Source organism: Sceloporus occidentalis, unplaced genomic scaffold (genome assembly GCF_023333645.1).
Source record: "Sceloporus occidentalis isolate IW3139 unplaced genomic scaffold, rSceOcc1.0.p SCAF_2, whole genome shotgun sequence".
Classification (NCBI taxonomy): Eukaryota; Metazoa; Chordata; class Lepidosauria; order Squamata; family Phrynosomatidae; genus Sceloporus; species Sceloporus occidentalis.
Window position 1 is genome coordinate 246,440,011 of NW_028316982.1, and position 23,749 is coordinate 246,463,759.

At 40.1% G+C, this 23,749-nt stretch overlaps 1 protein-coding gene across 5 annotated transcripts in view; it reads left to right on the plus strand.

The window, feature by feature from the left end:
- LOC149319929 (spermatogenesis-associated protein 13-like) overlaps positions 1-23,749 on the plus strand; it is a 201,194-nt gene that overhangs the window by 121,486 nt on the left and 55,959 nt on the right. For 2 of the 5 annotated variants that reach the window (XM_089512607.1, XM_089512608.1), the window contains exons 1-2: positions 12,922-13,022; positions 17,605-19,410. In XM_089512607.1, coding sequence (XP_089368733.1) covers positions 17,758-19,410 — 1,653 coding nt within the window. In that variant the 5' untranslated portion in view covers positions 12,922-13,022; positions 17,605-17,757. Of the gene's footprint in view, positions 1-11,750; positions 11,773-12,921; positions 13,023-17,604; positions 19,411-23,749 lie in introns of those variants that run through there. The other 3 variants (XM_089512606.1, XM_089512609.1, XM_089512610.1) reach the window with 2 other exon arrangements.

The window sequence follows — 23,749 nt, forward strand, 5'->3', positions numbered from 1 at the left end:
ACAGAAGTGTAGGAAGTGCAATAATACCAAACGTGGGGATGCAGTGAGAGGTGACACTTGTTACTCTACTGTTTGCCATGTCAGTTAGGAATACAGAGGAATCCTATGAGAACAAACCAGTGGCAACCCCATCTTGCTGTGATGTTACTGTGATGTTCATCAGCTTTGAAACTGTTCAATAAAAACTGTGCCTGTGTCAGATGTGTTTCTCTTCTGTTCTGGCAGGTGTCTTTACTGGGGGAATTCACAGTGGGAGCAGACCAGCCTCCTGGGCTGAAGAAGTGTGTGAATCTGAGTGCTGTTGCGATGTATACCTTTCCATGTCCAAGTGGCTCACTTTCCTCTTCTCTTGCAAAATACTTGTTGCCATAATACAGGCACCAGGCATACCTGTATCCATGCTTATGTGTGTTATGAAAATTGTCAGCATAGAATTTTTGATACTGCAGCAAGACTTGAACCCTTTTCAGGGTTTCAGTCAGTAAGGGGCAAAGCAGACCGCCTCGATATAGTGGCTTGCTGCTACCCCTTTGAGCACCAGATCAGAGCAGCAGCCCCAAAAGAAGCACCAAAATGGAGATGGAAAAGGGGTGGTCTTTCTGTTGTGGCAGCACTTTCCAGTGCTCTTTTTAGCGTGCATCAACTTAATGCCATGCCAAAGGAGTGCTGTAACACTGCCCACTGTGTGGTTGGTTGGTTGGTGTGATGGCTGCTTGGGACATGTGGTGTGCAGCCACCATACCTCCACTCCACTCTGACGTCGGCCCTTTTGGCCGGTCTGTTTAGCCCCTAAATCCCTTTATTTAATCCAGTTTTTACCCCCAAAGTGGAACTCATGACAGCTCACAGAATAAAAAGATGCAAGTAAAGTAAAAACATAAAACAAGTTAAGACTAATATAATGTTAAAATGTCTGTAGAATTAAAGCCATACAAACCATTAATAGATTAAAACTGGTACAACACCAAAACAGAAAAATAATTATATAAAACAATCAGTTTCCAAACACCTGCTGAAACAGAAAGGTCTCTACCTGACAGCAAGATTTGTGTGTTTTACTTGTAGTATGAGGACATAGGGTACCAAGGCCAGATGTTACAACATCTAAGTGAATTTGAAAACAAAATATAGAACAATAAAATGCAATTTACACAGACTAAACCATAGCATTGCCATAAGTCAGAGCTGAGTTGACATAAATATTTATATAACAATAAAAGCATGTTAAACAAGCTGTTAAAACAGCTTGAAACTATGTTTGTTACAGAATGGGATAAAATTAATTAGGTCTAATTTAAAAATATGTTTTAGCATGGCGATGGAATTAAATTGGTCAGGCCTCTAAGCTAAAGGCATTTCATAAGTTGACAGGCAACTTGAAGCACACACACACACAAGTCTTGGAGCCCTCCTTTAGAAACTTCTAGTTATTAACATTTCACAAAGCAGCTTCTTCTCACTTTCAGGGGTTTTATGCAAATTAATAATTTGTGAAAATTTGTGAAGATTTATAGCCAAGACTTAACAAACTCTTAGGCATCTTAGTCTTGTGCAGAGGACAACATGTACAGTGTTGCTATCTCTTTCCTCCCTGTTCATGGGTGGAAAATGGTTTGGATTGCACAAAAGAGAGTCAGGCTGCGAATAAATTAAAATAAAGATTGGAGACCGTGTGTAAATCAGGAGATGCACTTTTTCTCACTCTGGTTTCAACCAGATATATACTTAGAAGTGTACATCTTAATTATTTAGACCAAAAATTAATTGAACTCAGAAAGAAAAGATTCACATTGCTCTTTGCATCTACTTGTTTCCATCTGAAATGACCCCCCATAATTGGAACACAATTTTTTATTTAACCAAATTGCATTCTTTTACCTGTAACTGATTTCGTCAAAGCTCTGGATGCATAAAAAGCTTTTGGTGAAATTAAAATGGGAAGAAACTTGACTACTTCTTTTTCTTTTTTATGTGACTAGTTTAATAATAAAAACAGAAATGCTGCTATCCTGTTTCTACTGAAGCAAAACTAAGGCCCATTGAACTCAGTGAGACTTTCTTTTGTGTATGCATAGGATTTTTCTTTAAGATTGGAGGAAGGTAGAGTTTCAGACTTCTTAACTGGTAACAGGAAGTTTTCATTATGTTTTGGTACAATGGCCCATTTATTGGGAACTGCTCTTCTGTAGTATGAAACATCTCTTCATGTCATGCTCTTCGAATAATGCCACTTGAGGTTGGGAACACAATAATGGTGTCCCAGGCAGACTCAATGAGGATATAAATAGCTTTCTTCCAGACTGAAAGGCTGAATCCATCATTAAGTTGCAGGCAGCTGCAACTGGTGTAGGTGGGTGGGTGTAAAAATGGCTCTAATGGAGTATAATGGTAACCTGGTACACAGAAGTCCTGTTTCTCAGATTACGTCATTCCACAAGGCTTTTGTTCCCCGACCTAAATGACAACTCTGTGCCAAGCGGAGTGAAGTGTAATAAGCTCTTAGCAAATTTGAAGAAGAGTAGTTGTTAAAATTGAGGTCTGTATTCAATTATTTGATTTACACTTTAGCCTTAAATCTTAGGGACAAATTGTTTTCCACTTGGTTTCATGTATGTTAACTGACAGGATGCTTGAGAATATTTAGCAAGGTTATTGAATGTGTTATTTTAGGATGCTTCTTTCAAAGTAAAAAAAAAAAAAAGCAAATCAGACATATTACAGGCATGTTACTAATTCATTCTTCAAATTTCCCAAGTTCTGGAAGGAAGTAAATAGAGAGAGAAAACACTTAATGGATTAGGGTGATTTGGTTTAGGTCTGTAGAATTATAAACTGCTACTGACTTGAAATTTGATGTATTTATTTATGTATTAAATTATTTATATCCTACCCTGCATCATGGAATCTCAGTGTAGAAGTAATATGTTATACCATATATAATATGATATAAAATATATTGTAAAATTAAGTATATGTTAGTTTCCAAATAATAGATTAGATTTTGCAACACTTAGATTCAAATGCAACCATTTAAGAAAGTGTTGCAAAATTAAGCTCTTGGTACTAATTTAATAATGCTATATCACAGGGAGGCAAAATGAGGGCATTGCCCCCCAATAAGAATTTTGGTCCCCAAATGGAATTTCCAATGAGTCATCAGATTTCTAGTATTGTAGTAACTTAAAATGTAGATATACAGTTTAAACATCCAAAGAAAAGGTGCAGGAAAAATTCCCAAGGGAATGCAAACAAGCAAATAGGAGTTCTAGATGTGAACCATTTTCAAGGTCTCACTTTTTGCAATAATCAAAATTTGAAGGAAAATTCCATTTCAGGGGATAAAATTCTTACTTGAGGAACAATGTCCACATTTTGCCACCCCTTCATAACCACATATTTTCTTATCATGTAAAAGTGCCTAAGTAAACCATAGGCAGGCATGCTGCCCCTCCTGTTGCCAACAGATCAGAACTTTTGAGTTCCGTTTTAAGTTTCCACTTAAAACCACTTTAACATTTTCTGGCTGAATGTAAACAAATGGGTTAATCTTTATAATGGTTTATGAAAACTTCAAACTGTGGTGTATAAAGCTTCCTGGTTTTAATAAACTCCGTCTGGCTTTAGTTTGCGAACGAAGATTCAGGAAGGACTCATCCCGCGCTTTCTACAAGCGCGTTGATGACTAAAAAGGCCAATCCAAGATAAACAAGTCCGGTTGCAGAAAGCACAGCAGAAAGTCTCCTTGGGTGATGTTTCCGGGTTGTGGTTCTGCGTTGTTGTTTGTTTTTGAGACTCATTTGGCATGAGCTTTCAAAAAAGGCTGCAGCATCGTTAACCGCAGTTTAGACTTTAAGCATGAGAGCCAGTGTGGCATAGTTGTTTGAGTGTTGAACTATGACTCTGGAGGCAAGGATTTGGTTCCCAGCTCAGTCATGGATGACCTTGGGCAAGTCACATGCTCTCAGCCTCAAGGGAAGGCAATGGCAAACCTCTGAATAAATCTTGCCAAGAAATCTTGCCATGATAAGTTCACCTAGGGTCACTGTAAGTCAGAAATGACTTGAAGGCACACAAGAACAAAGATTTTAAGCATTAACATTAAACTGTAGTTAGCTGGAAATGGAACAGAAGGAGAAAGCTCATGAGCCCATGTCTTATGTACAGTCTGGTATAGGTTCTGCTGCTGCCTGAGGTGAGAAAACATCTGCTGCTATTGCTAAAACTAGTTGCATCATTTGGTGTGTGTGGACCGCGCTAGGTGACCTCGTAAGCAGGGGTGACACCACTGCTTCTCAAAATCTCCTTGGCAGAAATGGGCTGTGGCATTTCCTTTCATCCCATTAAAATGCTGAAGAGGTGGTGTGATTGGGCTGAGGCTCAATGGGAGGAAAAAGGAGAGACCCCAGGGTTTGTTTTTTTGTTTTTTTTTACATTAAAATTTCAAATTAAAAAAATAATTTTAATTTTTTAAAGAAATTATTTTTTTAAAAAAATCTTTAAAAACAACAAATTGTCTCCGGGGAAGGGGTGCACTGAGGTGATTTTTAGTATAAAATAAGTAAAGTGTTAAAGCATATATGTGTATGAAGAAAAGTGTAAGAATTTGTATTGTAAAATTTTAAAATATTAATAAAAAACCACACCAAATTTTACCAAATTTTTACTTTAAGCACATGAAACTGTGTGCAGTGGACCCTTGTTATACGCTGGTGTTTGGTTCCAAGATCCCCTGTGTATAACAAAATCCGTGTATGCTCAAGTCCCATTAAATATAATAGCAGAGCAAAACGGTGTCCCTTATAAAAAATGGAAAATCAAGGTTTGATCATTGAAATTTATACTTTTTTGGAACATTTTCAAACCGTGTATGCTTGAATCTGTATATAACAAATCCGTGTATAAGAAGGGCTGACTGTATATGTAAATACATTTAGGCTATTTATACATTTATAATACTAAAATTTAAAAGTGTAATTTTAATTGTGCTAATGGCTTGTGTCACAACTATTATTGTTACATTCAGTGATATATGGGAATTATGATTTGTGAATAACATTAGTAGAAACAAACTAATTCTTAAGGATTCTGTATGGTGTGGGATGGGAAAAGGTCAATTGGGGGGGGGGGGTGACACCATGAGTTACTGCACCAGGTGACACTAACTCTAGTGACACCACTCGCCACCATCTTGGCTCTATTCCCTCCAACCTTCCAATCAGTGACACATGTGATCTCCCAGGATTTCTGTTGCCCAAAGCCTAGTTTGAGGAGGAAACCCATTTGGGGCTAGCTTCTCTGAAGGGCTACCATTCTCAGTGCAACCACTCCATTCTTCATAGCTGAGATCCATTGTTTTGCTCTGAGGATGACCACATTATAAGCAAATCACAGTAGCTTGGACAGCATGGTTCTCCACAGGATCTGCCCAAGTGCAAACTCATTCTGATGAGGTAGTCATAGTGGGGGACCCTCCATGGGTGTGGGGTTCGCTATCTCATCTGCTCTCCTTGAGGCAAGGGATTCGCTCCACCACATAAAATTACCAATTCTGGTTGCATCTATAATAATGAAATATAGTTTATTGCTATGTACAAATTCTCCATCAATAATAACATTGTCAAGATTTTTTAAAAAATAATTTATAATTGTTTTATTCTTGGTCAGGCAAATCTGATCAGATTAATGATATGTTCAAAATATGAATTAAATGTCCTGTATGTTATCTGGTGTTTTGTTTTGTTGGTTAGGAGCAGTAGAATTAGGAAATGTACTGTACATAGAAACAGGGGACTGTTGTGGGGGTGCTTTAGTGCCAATAGTGCCCATGTTTAGTGTCAAACCATAGAATATGCAGTTGGCTTAATTTCATTTTACTTTATATGACTTTTTTTTTTGCCTTAGTAGAAAAGTCAGAAAACAACAGTGCTCTATGTATCCATGTAGAATAAACAGTTTGCTTCTTTTATCTTCTCACTCCCACACTCCTAATCTTCTAGGTGACTCTCATGTCTTTTCCTTTTTCTGTGTCCCATTTTTACCTCATTTCTCAAAGAAACTCTTCTCTTTCTCACTCTTCACCTAGCTATTTCTTCCTTGTGTCCCATTGTGTACCCCTTTTCTCATGAAGTTTTCTGTCTGTCTGCTGTCTTATTCCATTCGTTTTCTCTACTTCCATGTGTCACCCCACCCACAGTTGCATTCCCCACCCTATGTTTTACTTACTTTCTTACACTGTCTCTCCTCTCCCTTAGCTAAACATTCCCATTATCCTTTTCCCTCCAGCTACTCAATGTAATCTATGGGAAAGGCAGAAGGATGTTGATCCTCACAGCAGACTGTGTCTTCCTTGCAAGTAAATCTACTAGTGAGGGAGGAATAAATCTGCTTTATGGCAGATCAACTTCAAAAGAATTGGTCCAGCTGAGACTGTTTTTATTTCATTTACCTTGGAGATATAAGAATGGGTTCCTCAATTATCTGGTTTTTGGTTTCAACAATGCTGGTTGATGTGTCTAAGCATTCTTAAGTATTGGTCTGAAACCAATCATAGATGGCAAATCCTTAGTTATTCTGGAATTACTATTTTTGAATGAGGGATTTCTTTCTAAAACTTGCTTTTTAAAAAATTTCTGGACCTTGACTGCAAATCACTTATTTTACCTAGAGGTAGTAATTCTTCTGTTCATTAGTTTAGGCACTTCCAATTTGGTATAAGATATAAATTGGAATCCCACTTCCCACCTAATCTGTACAGGTCGCCAAGGACAGAGTGCATTAAATGTGTATTCCTGAATGGCAGGGAGCTGGACTATATGGCTTTTGTAGTCCCTTCCAGTGCTGTGATTCTATAATTCTACAACTGGTTCTGACCTTTGCTTAAGAAACCATGACTAATTTGTCCAAACCAAATGTGGAGGCAGTAGGATAAAAGTAAAGGTGGTCCAAAATGCAAAATTCTGCACACTGCAGAATTTGCAAATCTGGGATTCTATACTTATTACCAGTTCTGCTACTAGGCCTGCCTAAATGCTCTGAAGACATCAGATCCTGTCTAGTTTGGGAGACCACCAACAAATACCAGGTGTTGTGGAGCCTACTTCTGGGGAAGGAATTGGCAAAACCACCTTTAAGAATTCCTTCCCTAAGAAAACCCTATGAAATTCATTGGGTTACCATAAGTTGAGAGGCAGCTGGAAGGCACATGCACATACACACACACTAGGAAAACATAAGTACTGTATAGCTCTCTTTGGCCAAATAAACTATATAGTCTTTTGGTAAATCTCTTCTCTTGGTCTCACCTCCATCTGTAAAATGAGAATAAAATATTTTATTGCACGGAGTTGTGCAAACGTAAGCACATACAGTTGGAAAGCACTCTGAAAATTAGATGTGCTAAATAAATGATAAATCATAGAATCTTAGAGTAGGAAGGGGCCGAAAGGGCTATCTAGTCCAATCCCCTGTCATGCACGAATACACAAAGGACTCCGAGAGATGCCCATCCAATCTCTGTTTAAAGACCTCCAAAATGGAATAGTTCAATCACACCGAGGCAATCTATTCCACTATCAAACAGTTCTTAAAATAATTATTCCTAATTTACAAGTGGAATCTTTTATTGTAAGTTGAATCCATTGGTTCGCATTGCAGTCCCTGGAGCAGCAGAAAATAAGCTCGCTCCATCTTCTACATGACATCTCTTCAAAGACTTAAAGATGGCTATCATGGCACCTCTTCACACCAGTCATGTGACTTCTCTTCTGAGCTAAACATTCCCAACTCCCTAAGTTACTCATAAGACTTGGTTTCATCTTGGTCACTCTTCTCGAGATGCATTCCAGCTTGTCACATCCTTGGACTGTGGTATCCAGATGTCCAGGTGATGTCTGACTACTACTTCCCTTAATATGAACACAATATTCCTGTTGGAGCAGCCTAGCATTGCATTACTTTTTTGGCCAGCACATCACACCACTGACTCCTAGAACCTTTTTGCATGCTATGTTTTCAAACTACCTGTCACCAACTCAATGTTTGTACATTTCATTTTTCCTGCCTAGAGGTAATACATTGCATTTATCCCTACTGAAATTCATTTTGTTAGGTTTGGCTCAGATCTCCATCATCTAAGTCATTTATAAAGATATTGAACAATACCTTGATAATAATGATATTTGTACTTTAGGTGAATTGCCAGTATCTCCTTTCTTGGTTGTCTTCCTCCTGAGACAATCTCTTTATACACCTTCAAAGCCACAATAAAATTCCCAGGATTCCCTAGCATTGAGCCAGGGCAGCTAAAGTAGTTTCAAACTGGATTATTTCTGCAGTGCGTTTTGGACCTAAGTCACAAAGACTAATTTAGGGGAAGTTGTAGAGAGATCTTGTAGCACTGTTTTGAGACTAACTGAAAGAAAGAAATTGGCAGCATGAGCTTTTGTAGACTAAAGTCTACCTCCTCAGATGCATTTGGACTAAAGGAAGTAGACTTTAGTCTATGAAAGCCAATGCTGCCAATTTCTTTCAGTTAGTGTCAAATGTGCTACAAGATCTCTCTACAACTGATTCTACAGACTAACATGGCTATATCTTTTAATTTAGGGGAAGTGTACCTTTTCTGCAAGACCTCTTTGCATACTGATTTTCCAGCCTGACACAGCTATGTCTTTGAATCCCATTGTTGTGTGTTTCTAATCTCCTGAATGTTTAGGGCAGGGGCTGTTTCAAAAGGGACATTCATTGGCCACAGCAGGCTAAAGCAACCATCCTACTTCCTTTTGTCCATTGGCTGTGCTACTCTTGCTGTGATCCTCCTGTTCAAATGATAATGAAACCCAGAATCCACCCCCACACTCACAGCCTCCTTTTGTTTCTAATAGTGTCTGAAGAAAAGCAGGAAGAAAATGGAGGGGGGGGGGGGAGAAAGAGGAATCAGAGCTTTAATGACTGTTTGCCCAAATGCAATACTCTGCTCAGAGAGGATTATTTTTATCTCAGTAGCCTCCCACCCCACCCCAAACATCCCGGGTCAACTTTTGTTGTCTTGTTCTGATAAAATGTCTGGTGCCTCTAAGGTGACAAGGCCAGAGTGGGGACTTCCCTTGTGAGACCCATTGGGGTTGCATGTAAAGGCGATGAATTTATATGTATAGCTGGCCCTCCATATCCATAGATTCCTTATGCACGGATCCAACCAATACAGTTGGTCCTTCGTTTTCACGGGGATCCCTCCTGGACTCCCCCCCCCCACAAAAATAGTCTTGCGCATATTTAAGCCTCATTGAATATGATGCACCTTTGTGCGTGCGGCCAGGGCGCGTGCGCCAGTGGAAATAGCGGAGGTCACCCCTCCGCCGATATTCGAGGGCACGGAATATCGTGCAGTTTGCATGATGGAAGCTTCAGAAGCTTGCAACATATATTTTATGCATTTTGGTTGGTCCCATAAAGGTATCACTGTTTTGTGAATTTTGGATTCAAAGACATAGCTGGGTTAGTCTGGAAAATCAGTAGGCAAAGGAATCTTGTAGAACCTTTGATACTAGGGCTGCATCCACACTGCCAAAATAATCTAGTTTGGAACCACTTTAGTTGTCCTTGCTCCATGCTCCGGAGATACGGGGCACAGTGTTATCAGTACACTGATGACACCCAAATTTGTTTCTCTGTGTCTCCGACAGATGTAGTGACTAGGGATGGCGTCTCTCCTCTAAATGCCTGTACTGCAGCCATTCACTCAAAACCACAAGGTTGCGAGTTCAAGACCAGCAAAAGGGCCCAAGCTCGACTCAGGCTTGCATCCTTCCGAGGTCGCTAAAATGAGTACCCAGACTGTTGGGGGCAAATTAGCTTACTTGCTAATTAGCTTACTTGCTGTTCACCGCTATGATCTTTGGAATAGCGGTATATAAATAAAACAAATTAAATTAATTAAATTAAATGCCTGCTTGGAGTCGGTAATGGGCTGGATGAGGGAAAACAAACTCAGTTTGAATCCAGAAAAAACGGAAGTACTGGTGATAGGTTCCCCGGGTCCGGGCTGTGAGATTTGCCATCCTGTCCTGAACAGGGTCACGCTTCCCTTGAAGGACTCGGTTCGCAGCTTGGGAGTGGACTCGTCGCTCCAGCTGTCATCTCAGGTGGATGCGGCAGTCAGGAGCGCTTGTTATCAGCTTCGGCTGATATGCCAGCTGTGTCCATATCTGGACCGGAGGGACCTGGAAACTGTAGTACATGCTCTGGTAACCTCTCCATTGGATTTCTGCAACGCGCTCTACATGGGGCAACCCTTGTACCAAATCCGGAAGCTACAGTTAGTGCAAAATATGGCAGCGAGACTGGTCGCTGGGTGTTCCAGGTCAGATCATATAACACCAATCCTGAAAGATCTTCATTGGCTGCCTATGCGCTTCCGGGCTCAATACAAGGTGTTGGTTATGACCTATAAAGCCCTAAATGGCTTGGGCCCAGGGTACTTGGAGGACCGCCTCTCCCCATATAATCCACCCTGCTCACTTAGGTCATCAGGGAAGAATCTGCTAGAGGTCCCAACTGCACATTATGCAAGGACCTCACAACGGGCCTTTTCCATCTCGGCCCCAAGATTATGGAATAATCTTCCAGATGAGCTCCGCTCCACCACATCTTTAGATACTTTTAAGAAGAACCTTAAGACCGTCTTCTTTTCTCAAGCCTTCTTCTCATGAGATGTTACTTCATGTTTCACCCCCTTGGTTTGACAACCTTGTGATGTTTATGGATTTTCCCACTCAGCTGAACCTGTTGCTTTATTGTTATTGTGACAGTTTTTAGATATTGTTTTAATTGTTTTTATCTTGATGTTGTTTTTTTTACTTAAACTTGTACGCCACTTTGATCAAAAATTGGAAAAGCGGGATATAAATAAACTATTTATTATTATTATTATTATGCTATGGAGTTCTGTGAGATAGTTAGCCCTCTCTCTCAGAGAGTTCTGGTGCCGCCACAAACTACAAATCCCAGGTTTCCATAGCATGGAGCCACGACAATTAAAGTAGGATCAACCTGGTTTATTCCCGCATTGCAGATGCAGCCTAACTAACTGAAAGAAATAAGTTGGTGCCTTGTCCTGAAGGTGACCAAACATCCTCCTCTTCCAGGACATGTCCTCCATTTCAACCTTCTGTCCAGGAGGACTTCCAAAACATCCTCCATTTTAGGCATGACTAAGAAGCATGAATTTATATGCATGTTTTTAGCTTTTATTTGGCCATGGCCTACATTTCTACTGAATGTGTTACATTCTGCAGTGCCTTGTCCTCAAGGTAACTAGGCGTCCTCCTTTTCCAGGTCATGGCCTCCATTTTCAACCTTCGGTCCAGCAGGAATTTCAAAAGGAGGACAAGGCACCAAAAAACATAGGCCATCCAAGGAACATGACCAAATAAAAGCTAAAAAAAAACACACAGAAATGTCCGTTCTTGCTTCTTAGTCACACTGAAAATGGAGGACACTTTGAAATTCCTCCTGGACAGGAGGTGGAAATGGAGGATGTGTCCTGGAAAAGGAGGCAGTCTGGTCACCCTGAGGGCAAGCCATGGCATAATGTTGAACATTCCTGAAAAATGGAGGACGCAATCCAAGAAAACCTCAAAACACTCCTAGAAATAGCAATCCGTGCTTCTTAGTCCTGCTCAAAAAAAATGGAGGACAATGTGAAATTCCCTCCTGGATAGAACGTGGAAAAGGAGGACATCTGGTGACCTTGAGGGCAAGGCCCAGCATAATGTAAGACATTTCAGATAAAAATGAAGGACATGACCCAATAAAATCTCGAAACACTCCTAGAAATATCAATTCATGATGCTTAGTCTTGCTCAAAATGGAGGAAAGTGTGGAATTCCCCCTGGAGACAGAAGGTGAAAATGGAGGACATGTCCTGAAAAAAAAGAGGCAAGGCACCACAAAATGCAGGACTCTCAAAGAAAAATGTAGGGCATTGGCCAAATTAAAAGCACTCAAAAACAATTAATGGCTCTGCTCAAAATGGAGGACAGTATGGAATTCCTCCTGTTCGACACAGACTAAAGAAAAACTCAAAACACTCCTAGATAATACCGATTCATCCATCTTAGCCTTGCTTAACATGGAGGACAATGTGAAATCTCTTCTGGAAACAGATGGTCGAAATGGAGGACATGTCCTGGAAAAGCTTAAAACATTCATCCAACGTCTAGTCACCCCGAGGGCAAGGCACAACAAATGTAGGACCTCCAAGGAAAAAATGTAGGGCACAACAAAAGGAAAAGCTAGCTAACATTCATATAAATGGGTACTTCTTAGTCCTGCTCAGAATGGAGGGCATGCCCCAGAAAAACATTCCTCTAAATAAACGCTTCTTAGTCCTGCTCAAAATGGAGGATGATGTGGAATCCCTCCTGGAGACAGAAGGTGGAAAAGGAGGACAAGTCCTGGAGGAACATTCCTCTAAATGGATGCTTCTTAAGTGGAGCATACTCTCAGGGAAAAATGTAGGACATTGACCAAATAAAGTAACTCTATTTGTGTGTCTTAGGTCCTGCTCAAAATGGGGGACAGTGTGGGATTCCTCCTGAGGACAGAAGGTTGGAAAGGGAGGACATGTTCTGGAAAAAACATTCATAAAAATAGATGCTTCTTAGTCCTGCTCAAAATGGAGACCACTCTCGTGGGAAAATGTAACACATTCTCTTAGTCCTGCTCAAAATGGAGGGCAGAGTGGGATTCCTCCCTGCCTGGGGAGAGAAGGTGTGAAATGGAGGACATGTTGTTCCCCTCAGGCCCCCCTCATGGCCACCATTTCCCCCTCAGGGCTTCCCCTCCTCTTCCTCTCGGCTGCTGCCATAGTGAGGCTGGGAAGCAGATTAGCCTCCCATTCCTCAGAGACCATTATTAACAGCCGCTCTCGGCCCAAGGAAGGGAGCGTTTCTCCTTTCCCGCTTTGAACCCGCATCTGCTGCTCATGGATGGACAGTTTATCTCGCTAAACTGTTTCCGAGGTAACAGCTGCAGCTGGCATTTTGGGATGGGATGGGAAACATGGGCATGAGCTCCCCCGCTTCCTCAGGGTTAGGAAGCACATGGCCCTTATTTATTTGTTTGTTTGTTTACAGTCGGCCCTCCATATCCACAGATTCTTTATCCACAGCTTGAAAATACATCAGAATCTTTTTCACTTTTAAATCAAGGGTTTTTTTTTTTGGGGGGGGGGGACTTAATATCTATATCTATATAAAAGTTGCCCCCCCCAATCAAGGTATATTCCTGGGGAAAATGTTTTATATATCTATAGATATAGGTATAGATGTTTAAAGCCCCCCCCCCCCCCCATAAACCTTGATTTAGAATCTTTTCACTTCTAAATCAAGGTTTATTTTTTTGGGGGGGGGGCTTTATATTTATATAAAAGCCCCCCCCCCCAATAAACCTTGATGTAGAATCTTTACACTTCTAATTCAAGGTTTATTCTTGGGGGGAACTTTTTATATATCTATATTTATATATCTATATAAAAGTTCCCCCTCAAATTAAATTGTGATTTAGAATCTTTTCACTTCTACATCAAGGTTTATTTGGGGGGGGGACATATGTCCCCCCCTAAATAAACCTTGATGTATAAGTGAAAAGATTCTAAATCACGATTTATTTTGAGGGGAAACTTTTATATAGATATATAAATCTATATATATATCACAACCCCCCCCCCAAACCTTGATGTAGAATCTTTTCACTTCTAATTCAAGGTTTATTCTTGGGGGGAACTTTTTATATATCTACATCTTTATATAACCCCCCCCCCCCCCCAATAAACCTTGATTTAGAATCTTTTCACTTCTAAATCAAGGTTTATTTTAGCGGGGTGGGAAGCTTTTTATATATCTGTATCTAAATATCTATATAAAAGTTCCCCCCCAAAATAAACTTTGATTTAGAAGTGAAAAGATTCTGATGAAGGAATCACATTAGATATCTATACTTAATTATTATTATTAATGTTTATTTTATAGTGCAATAAATTTACCTAGCGCTTTACAGAGATTAATTAGTTATATATATTTGGAATTGAGGTTTGCTTTTTGGGAAAGTTCCCAAAAAACAAACCTTGCTTTTGCCACTTTATATATATATATATATATATATATATATATATATTATTTGTTGTTGTTGTTTATGTACCTTCAAGTTGTTTTTGACTGATGGCTACCCTATCATGGGGTTTTCTTGGCAAGATTTGTTCAGAGATGGTTTGTCATTGCCATCCTCTGAGGCTGACAGAGTGTGACTTGCATGTTGTTGTAGAGTGAGGTGTAGGTACTTTTATTTTTGTGGGGTGCCTTCAAGTCATTTCTGGCTAATGGCAACCTTAAGGTGATAACCTATCATGAGGTTTTCTTGGCAAGATCTGTTCAGATAAGGTTTGCCATTGCCATCCTCTGAGGTTGAGAGAGTGTGACTTGTCCAAGGTTACCCAGTGGCTTTTTACTCGCCTGAGCCAGGATTCAAACCCTGTTCTCCAGAGTCGTAGTCCAACACTCAAACCACTACACACACTGTAGATACTGTAGGGCAATTTTAGTTTCCAAAGGCCTCAGCTTTTGGTAAGGAAACAAAAATATTTAAATATCAAAAATGTCAAAGCCAAGCCTGATAGAGTCTAGCCTTAAGGAGCAGAGTAGCAGAAATGTGCCCTTATCTAACTATAGGCCGAAACGGAAGGCCCAAATGCGCCGTGCTAGCACCGTTTTTAGGGTTAGGGACTACACGGCAACTGCACAGTCCCTAACCCTAGCACTGCATGGCGCCGCTATAATGGCAGCATCCCGCCCATACTAGTGCCACCATTGTGATGTAAGTGATGTGCAGCATCCGCACATTGACGTGCACCGCTTACATACACTTGTTACATCCTGTGGCGCTAAAAGAACCCAGTTTTTCAAGGTTCTTTTTCCTCCAGAGGGAAGCCACGCGGTCTGTCCTGCGCCAATGCTTTTTGGGCAGTCTGTCCCATGCAACGCTTCCCTAAGAACTGAGACTGATTCCAAAAACAACACTAGTAGCTTTAAGTTCAAATAAAAGTTTACTAAAGGCCTTAATCTATATTCACATAGAAGCTATATCCTATTCTAGCTAGTGAATAGTTCAGATAAAGAGAAGTATTTATCTCACCATCTTTCCAAAGAAAGTTGAGAGAGGTGGAAGATGGAAAACCAACAGTTCAATTGAAAATCTTTAGAGACAATGTCTGTTAGTCCCGAAGGAGAAGTGACCTAAATCACATGACTTGTTTAAATGAGAGAAAGATGAGAGTTTGCATGCAGGAAATCCCTATCAATCTAAGAAGGGAGAAACAGAATGGAAAAAAAATCTTCCAACAGATACTAAACAGCAGCAATTATAATCCAAATTTGTTTTTGTTTGCCTTCTTGTCCTTTTTGACTTATGGTGACCCTGGGGTTTTTTTTGGCAACTTTCTTCAGAGGGGGTTTGCCATTGCCATCCTCTGAGGCTGAGGTAGTGTGACTTGCCCAAGGTCACCCAGTGGGTTTACGTTATTGTATATAATGGGACTTGAGCATCCACGGATTTTGGTATCCATGGGACTCCTGTAACCAACTCCTAGCAGACACCAAGAGCCCACCATACATAAATCTAAAGCTACTGAATTGTTTTCTGAAATAACATACCAGACTCATTTCAAGTAGCTCTTTGTGAATGTTTAAATGTAAGCATATGCATTGCTGTCAATTGAGTAATTTTCTCTGTTTGATTGTTTTGTGGATTGTGCTGTGATCATTTAAACAAGCAGCGGAGGGAGATGAAAACACAAGAGGGATGTTAAAAGATGCTAAAGTCCCACAGTAAGGCAGACTTCAGATAAAAAGCAATAAAATCTGTCTGTAAGGAGGAATTGACTCATGAAAGCTAAAATTATATGAGGAGGCATAAAGTGTGCACTAGGCATGACAAGTATATTTTTCTTCTAAAAATTAAAACAGGACTGAAAAATGTCACGAGGGTTCGTATTTCTACTAATCCATGCAGAAAGTCAATTTGCTGCTTGTTTGGCGTAAGTCGAAGGATTCTTAATTTTAGGTGGTTGGCCTGCCTTTTTCTCCATCTTTCTCTTTTGCATTTATTAAATGTTAGATTCTAAGAGAACGTAATACCATGTGCTAAACGTGTTGGCAAAATTTATTAATTATTTTGATTTTAGGACTTCATATCCTCCCTTCCACAAGTTTGCAGGGTGGCTTAATACAGGAGATTAAATGCTGTGAATAGAGTAGCTTTCTGTCCTGTTTTCTTTAGGCTGGCTGCCTCTTCTCAACTTCTATGGTTGCTAAGGGGATTTACTTCCTGCTTATAAATTAGTTCAGAAAGTTCACATGATCAAAGGGGGATCTTCCAATAAGGAGTAGCAGATCCAGCTAGCATTTGGTGTGAAATCTGCAAAGCATTTGGTGTGAAATCTGCTGCATCCACCTTGAACTATGCATTCAGTGATTATATGCTGGGTCAGGTCCACACATCAGACATGAACACATGAGATAGTTAGTGGAGTTGGATTTGGTAATTCTGGGTCCAGTCCTTGGGTTTTTTGTTTGTTTGTTTGTTTTGCCTCTTGCCCTGTCCCCTTAAGTATCATTGATGCTGCCAAAGTTGGCAGACAAAACATTACAGTTGGTCCTCCACATTTGCAGATTTTACTTTTGCGGATTGAATTATTTGGGGTTTTGATTAATATGTTCTCTCTGGGATCTCTAGGTTGACCATAGAGTTGTACTGGAGAACCTACAAGTTTCTAGAGAAAACACTTCTAAAGGCATTAGTTGGTCCTCTGGCATGATTCTATGATCATCTTCTGGCAGATGTTGACCACAAAGTTGCATTGGAGGACCTGGAGATTCCTAGAGAGGTGTTCTCTTAGGTAAAAAGAATAGTGTTTTTTTTATTTGTGGTTTTTCCATATTCACCGGGGTCCTTCACCCCTAACCCCAGCGAATGTGGCAGGACCACTGTACTTCAACAAACACAAAGGTCTTAGAAATATGCAGCTAGGAATTCTGTAAACCAAACGAGATCATACATGTAGTTCTCCTAAAAGGTGCTCCAAACTTTTGGCACACTGCCATCCTATGGTAAAAGAGGTCTGACAGCTATTTCAGGTTGATCAATAGATATTTTTTGTTCTCCTTAGAGAATCAGAAAGTGGAGTGTACCTCTTGTGTTGGTTGAGGTAGAAACTAAGGTACAAGAAGAGTCCATCAATATGATGATTTAAGCATGGGAGGAATTGAGCAATGCTTTGATCAATGGAAAAAAATCCATTTTGATCTGTCTTTGGGTCCTTTCAAATCTATCTACTATTGTTACCCAGCAGAGTGAATATAACAGCAGAGAAAATGAAATTTTATCATAGCATTTCTATACTGTAATAACTAGGTTAATGTGGTGTCACTCTCAAAGTTTTCCTCAGTTCTATGAGGGAGCCTTGTTTAAGATTGCCTTGTATTTTATACAAAGAATCCTTCTTTTCTATAGAGAAAAATGCTAAATGCCAGCTTTGTTTTCTTGGTGCAGGCAGTACAGACTACTGGAGAGCTAAATTCGCACAATAGATGTGAACTCAATAACCGCAAAAGATGCACAAATGAAGAAAAGCTTCAGTTTGGAGAGGATGAAGAGGATAAGGCTTTGGATGTGAGCTACAACTCCCTCTGTCCTCATGTGTGCATGGAAACCATGACCACATACCAGAATGGCTGTGGAAATGCCACCTCTGTTGCCTGTATAGTGATGGATAATAAAGAATCTAGGAATAATGCTACCTCATTATGTCATAATGGGAAATGTGACGTGAGCAGCAGCTGTGAAAATGAAAGCCAGGATGATAAAACCAGCCCTTCCAAAATCATGCGCTTTTTTTCCACTCCTCGAAAAAGGTCTGGTTCCAATGTGGAAAGGCCTCACTCCCTGATAGTTATGGGGAACTCCTCAACATGGAATACGTTATCTTCCATTAGAAAAATTGGATCTTTCAAGAAATTAAAATCTTCAGTTCTTCAAGGAAATCCAGGCAAGGAAGATTCAGACAACTTAAATGACAATATGCCCGATAATGATATGAGAAAGCATGTCCCAAACAGTGCAATTGTAAAAGTTCAGACAAACAGGTATTCTTATTCAGGACCCATACAGGATTTGCAAAGTACAGCAGATAATCCTTTAGTTTCAGATCATTCAGATGGAGAGGAAGGTGATGATTCCTTCCTAAGGAATACTCATCGGTCACGCAGCATCAGGCGTGCCTATGGGATTGGTCGTATAAATTTATTAGACACTGATAAAATCCAGGTTCATCAGGACAATACAAGGACGGTATCCCCTGTCATCCAGGAACCCCAGATTTGTGAAATTGTTGTGAAAGATTCTGAAAGCAACAAAGTGATCTACAGGAGGAGCAAGAGCACAGATAACCTGAACTTTCTGAAAAAAAGTTCATTCAAAAGGAAGTCAACCTCAAACCTCACTGACCTCAGAGTTGTAAATGAAAAGCAAACTCCACAGAGGACAACAAGCACTTCTTCAGCTGACTCAGACAAAACGAACAGGAACTCGGAGCGAAGATCAAAACGCTGGAAAAGCCCAATTAGAGCAAAGGATTTTGACAGAGTTTTGAAACTTGTCAGCAATGTTACTGATGTTACATTGAAGAAAGACAGTCCTAAGAGTGAAATTCCATTCTCCAGTGAACAGAACCAGAGAACAAGACCAAACAGTAGACTGCATGATGATTATTCACGTCGGGTTTCTAGCAGCACTGAGAATGACAGGCGGAGATGTGTACCTTCCCGATGTAAGCAAGACTCAGCTGTTTGCAGATCTCGGGTCCTGAGTTCTGAGAATGACAGTGTTGGGACAACGGTGTTAACCATGGATGACAGCAGCAATAGGATATCATCCTGTGAACTCTCAGACTCTCTTTGTTTGTCACCTCCTCTTAAGGACATTGGACCAATTCCTAATGAAGTGTTTTACGAAGACTCTGAAGGGCCCAAAAGTTCCAGCCAGTTTACATGTAGCACTGCGCATCCTGTCATCCCTGCTAGACCTGCCGTCCCCAAGCCTCAGAGCCCTAGTACTGAAAACGTCAAGTGCAATATGAATTTCCATTGTCCTGACCACCACAGCACCTTGTCGCTCAGCTCAATGGAAAGTGGGGAAAGGGGGGAGGGGAATACTGCAAAGCTGGGGAAGAGTCCAGTTTACTTCCAGGACTCTGTGCAAGCTGTGTACTATGACGATACAAATGAAGACAGTGGCATCAGCAGCCACTCTCAGCTGAGTCTCAATTTAGCTCCAAGTGCCGATGAAAAGAAGGAAGAGGTAAGCACAAAATAAAATTCTATGTCTTTAAAGCAAGCAGCAGTACACTACTTCTGGGTATAGTAAGCAGTGTCGAGTGGCTCAACTAACATGAGTGTCTGTGTACGTGTGTGTGTGTGAGTTTACTCTTTTTGTAGAGCTAGACACATTTGCTCATAAGGTGCTCCCCCTAAATTTGATGGGGCTTATTCCCATAATGGTGTGTAAGATTTCAGTCTTAAAGTCTTAAATAATTGAGTGTTGCAGAGGATACCAAGCTGTTTTGAATTCTTGTTGACATTAATAAAGCACATACTGGAATACAGGCTGCTTGTGTACATTTGCAAGGGCAGTTTTACGGCAGTTCATAAACTTACTGCCTTGTGACAAGAGGAGCAAGAGAGAGCAGGATCAATCTAGAAGAGTTTTGGGCTGGAGGCCTGACAAGGATCATTTAGTGCAAGCTGCATGGTGGTTCTGAACTGGTAATTGACCTTGCAGTTCATTCTCCCAGATGCTAAGACAAGGCTGCACAATGACAGATGAACAAATTGTCACAAACTGTTGGCATTTTATTAGGTTTGAATGGCATTGTGTGTTGGCAGTTACTTAAAACTACATGGAGTATTGTTCAAAAGGAATTTTTGTTTTGCTTTAACCTGTTTATAAAATGGCACCTGGAGATTAAATTCAGTTCCAATAATAGTAATTTTCCTATGGTTCTTTAACTGTTTCAGATGCCTTCCTCGTTATGACTTCTCTCAACAATGTTATTATATATAGTACCTGAAAATCTTGGTTTAAGAGTCTTCATAACATATTGCAGAATTATGAAAATTGCTACAAGCCACTTCACTTCAGGTGTTACATCATATAAATATAGACATTAATGTCCAGCTTTATGCATTTTATTTTGCCAGTACAATTTAAAGTTTATATAGTTGAAAGCTCAAAACCAAGATTTTTCTAGACTTTACTGAAAGAGAATGTATGTGTCCTGGAACAGCACTTGGTTCCATTTACCTTTTCTGCCAAGGTCTGCATGTTCTTTTCTCATTATAGTTTCTCTCTGCTCTTTGACACTACATACCATTTTCAGGAGGTCTGTGGGTATATTGGAAAAAACCTGACTCTTGAAAGAACTGCATTAAGTAATACTGTGGCATGTGTTTAATTCCCATAGATTACTCCAAGAGCAATATTTAGACCTTCTGAACTGAAGCGCATATATACAGCCATGGCTGTATAAACGAAATTGAGATACAGAAGTGCAATGTGTGTGTATATGACTTCAGGTCACCTGTTGAATTATGACAACCCCATGAATTTAATTGGGTTTCCTTAGGTAAGGAATACTAAGAGATGGTTTTGCCAGTTTCTTACTCTGAAATATAGCCTACAGCACCTGGTATTTGTGGTCTCCCATCCAAGTACTAAGCAGGACTGACTCTGCTTAGCAAGATCAGATGGGATATAGTACCATTAGGGTATTTAGGCCACCAGAAGTGTTATATCCTTAGCAAAAAATAGCACAGGACACTTGTTTAAGAGCAAGATGAGGAACCAATGTTACTCATTTCTGTGGTTTTCAAAGCCATGTTATACTCTCTTTTTTCTTTTGTTTCCTCATTCTTAACTTGCAACATACACTAACAGTTATAGTACTGCGTTACTGCAAAGTCTTTTTTTAAAAACCCTTTTATGCGAATTGGGGGTGTTTCTTCCCCTCCATTTTGTCTCCCTTTTCTGCTGGTGTGATCTTTATACACCTTGCAAATCTTCCGAAATTCTGCTTGCTGCTGCTCTGCTGCTTTATTTGATGTAGTGTCTAGATAGAAATGTGGTATGAGTGCTTGCTGGTGCTGTGCGGTAGAAATTCTGTTGATTAACAAGATTCAGAGTATTACTGTATGGTGAAAGAACTGATTAACAAAACTCAGGAAAGCATATAATCCCCCTTACGTTTTTTCTGTTTGCAGGTTATTTTGTTAGGATTTGTTTTGGTCGTGTTTGCTGTTGTCATTGTTTTTCTTGTTGTGTGTTTTCAAGTCATTTTTAACTTGTGGCGCCCCTATCATGGTGTATCCTTGGCAAGATTTGTCCAAAGGATTTTGCCTTTGTTTTCCTCTGAGAGTGAGAGAATGTAACTTGCCCAAGGTCAGTCAGTAGCGGTAGGATTTGAACCCTGGTCTCTAGAGTCATAGTCCAACACTCAAACCACTACATCATACTGGCTGTCTTTGATAGTGTCTATAGTTTCACCAAATATACAAATCACATTTGTTTCAACTATTTTATAACAAATTTCACAAGCTTGAATCCAGCTGCTAGTCCCAACTAGAGGGCCCATTCATTACAGACCCATTAAATCAGTGGGAGATACATAAGAATTATCTTATGATTCAATCATTGATTTAATAGTTCTGCTCCAGTTAGGGTTAGCAATACAATTTAGGTTATAGAGTTTGTTGTTTAGCCACATCACTGAAACCTGATGTATTTTGTAATAATAAGTTGCAACTGGGTGCATGTCTATATTCTATTGAACATGTTAAATCTAAAATAGTTTATAATGGAGATATTGTATGGGGAAAGATCTGTCTCAGGCTGCATCCACTCTGCAGAAGTAATCCAGTTTGACATCGCTTTAATTACCATGGCTCAGTGCTATGGAATTCTGGGAATGATAGTTTTGTGAGACATTTAGCTTTTTCTGTCAGAGAGCTCTGGTGCCATGATAAACTACAAACCCCAGAATTCCATAGCATTGGGCCATGGCAGTTAAAGTGGTGTGAGACTGGATTATTTCTGCAGTGTGGATGCAACCTCAGACACCACACACAGCTGAATCATTTCATGACAGAATGAAAACATAGGCCTGTTACAGACTGCCAAAATAAAGCTGCTTCAAGTCTCTTTGGAGGTATGCTATTTAAATGATGCATGGGTCCTAAGAGTCCGGAGATCGCGCCAAAGCCACACTCCATTCCTAAGCACTGGAGTGCAGCTTTGGTGCAGCTTCGGGATTCTTAGGATGCATGCATCATTTAAACAGCATACCTCCAAAGAGACCCGAAGCAGCTTTATTTTGGCAGTCTGTAACAGGCCTTAGTTTTACTTTGTACACCTGCACCTGGAATCTGCTCCACTATTTGGAAGGATGAATGAATGTCAGCACTGCAGAATAATTTGGTTTCAAATTTCACTTCCTTTGTCTCTGTGAATCCCATACAAATTATCTCCTTTGAATAAAATGTGCAAATTAATCACATCTGTACACACATACACACCATGATCCTTTAAGCACTTCACAGTTGGTACTTTAAATACCAACACTTGTTTGAACGTGAGCTTTTGTGAATTGTTGTATTCGTATGGTCTCTGATTAAGTTCCTGACATCTTCATTTGACAGGATTCAAATTAATTAATTTATTGAAATATTATATAGTACTTCATATCATAAAGAAAGATGTTGGCAGCGTGAGCTTTTGTAGACTAAAGTCTACTTTCTCATATGCATAAAGTCTAAGGAAATAGACTTTAGTCTACGAAAGCTCATTCTGCCAACTTCTTTCTTTTAGTGAGTCTCAGAGGTACTACAAGATCTCTCTACAAACTGATCCTACAGACTAACACAGCTATATCTTTGAATTCCATACAATATACACAAGAATAGTGTAAAACAATGTATCATCATTTGGTTTAATAGATTCAAGATAAGATCCTTACACCATATTTTAGGCGTGATACATGCAAAAACGCTGTGTTGGCACCGATATTAGGGTTAGGGACTGCGCAGCATCCGCGCAGTCCCTAACCCTAATACATGCCAGCAGTGCAGTAATTGTGACGTCCCGTGTACACGGGTGCCACCATTATGACGTAACAGACGCATAGCGTCCGCACGTCACGTGGTGCACTCGTGACATAACTATGGTGGCGCAAAAAGAACCCGGTTTTTCCAGGTTCTTTTTACTCCGGAGTGACAGCGCATAGTTTGGGGGCTGTGCCGTATCTCCGGAGTAAAAACAGGTGTCGCCAGGCTGCCGTTTCTCAGTGGTCTGTACTGCGCCTTAGTTTGGCACCAAAAGATAGATATTTCTCCAGAAACCATGATCACTGTGGTGTGGCATCAAGTTCTTAGTGAATATGGGCAACTTTCTTCTTGAAGTTCCCAGCAAATTTCTCACAGCAGGTAATGGAGATTTCCATTCTTCTGAAAACAAGCCCAGAATGAAATGCAAAGGCTAGGAAGGAAATCTTCCCAAGACTGAACATTAAAATAGACAGTGTTATGCAAGTATACATCAGCTAGCGAAGTAGATGTGTTTAAAGTAGATGTGTTTCTGGGCATTACTT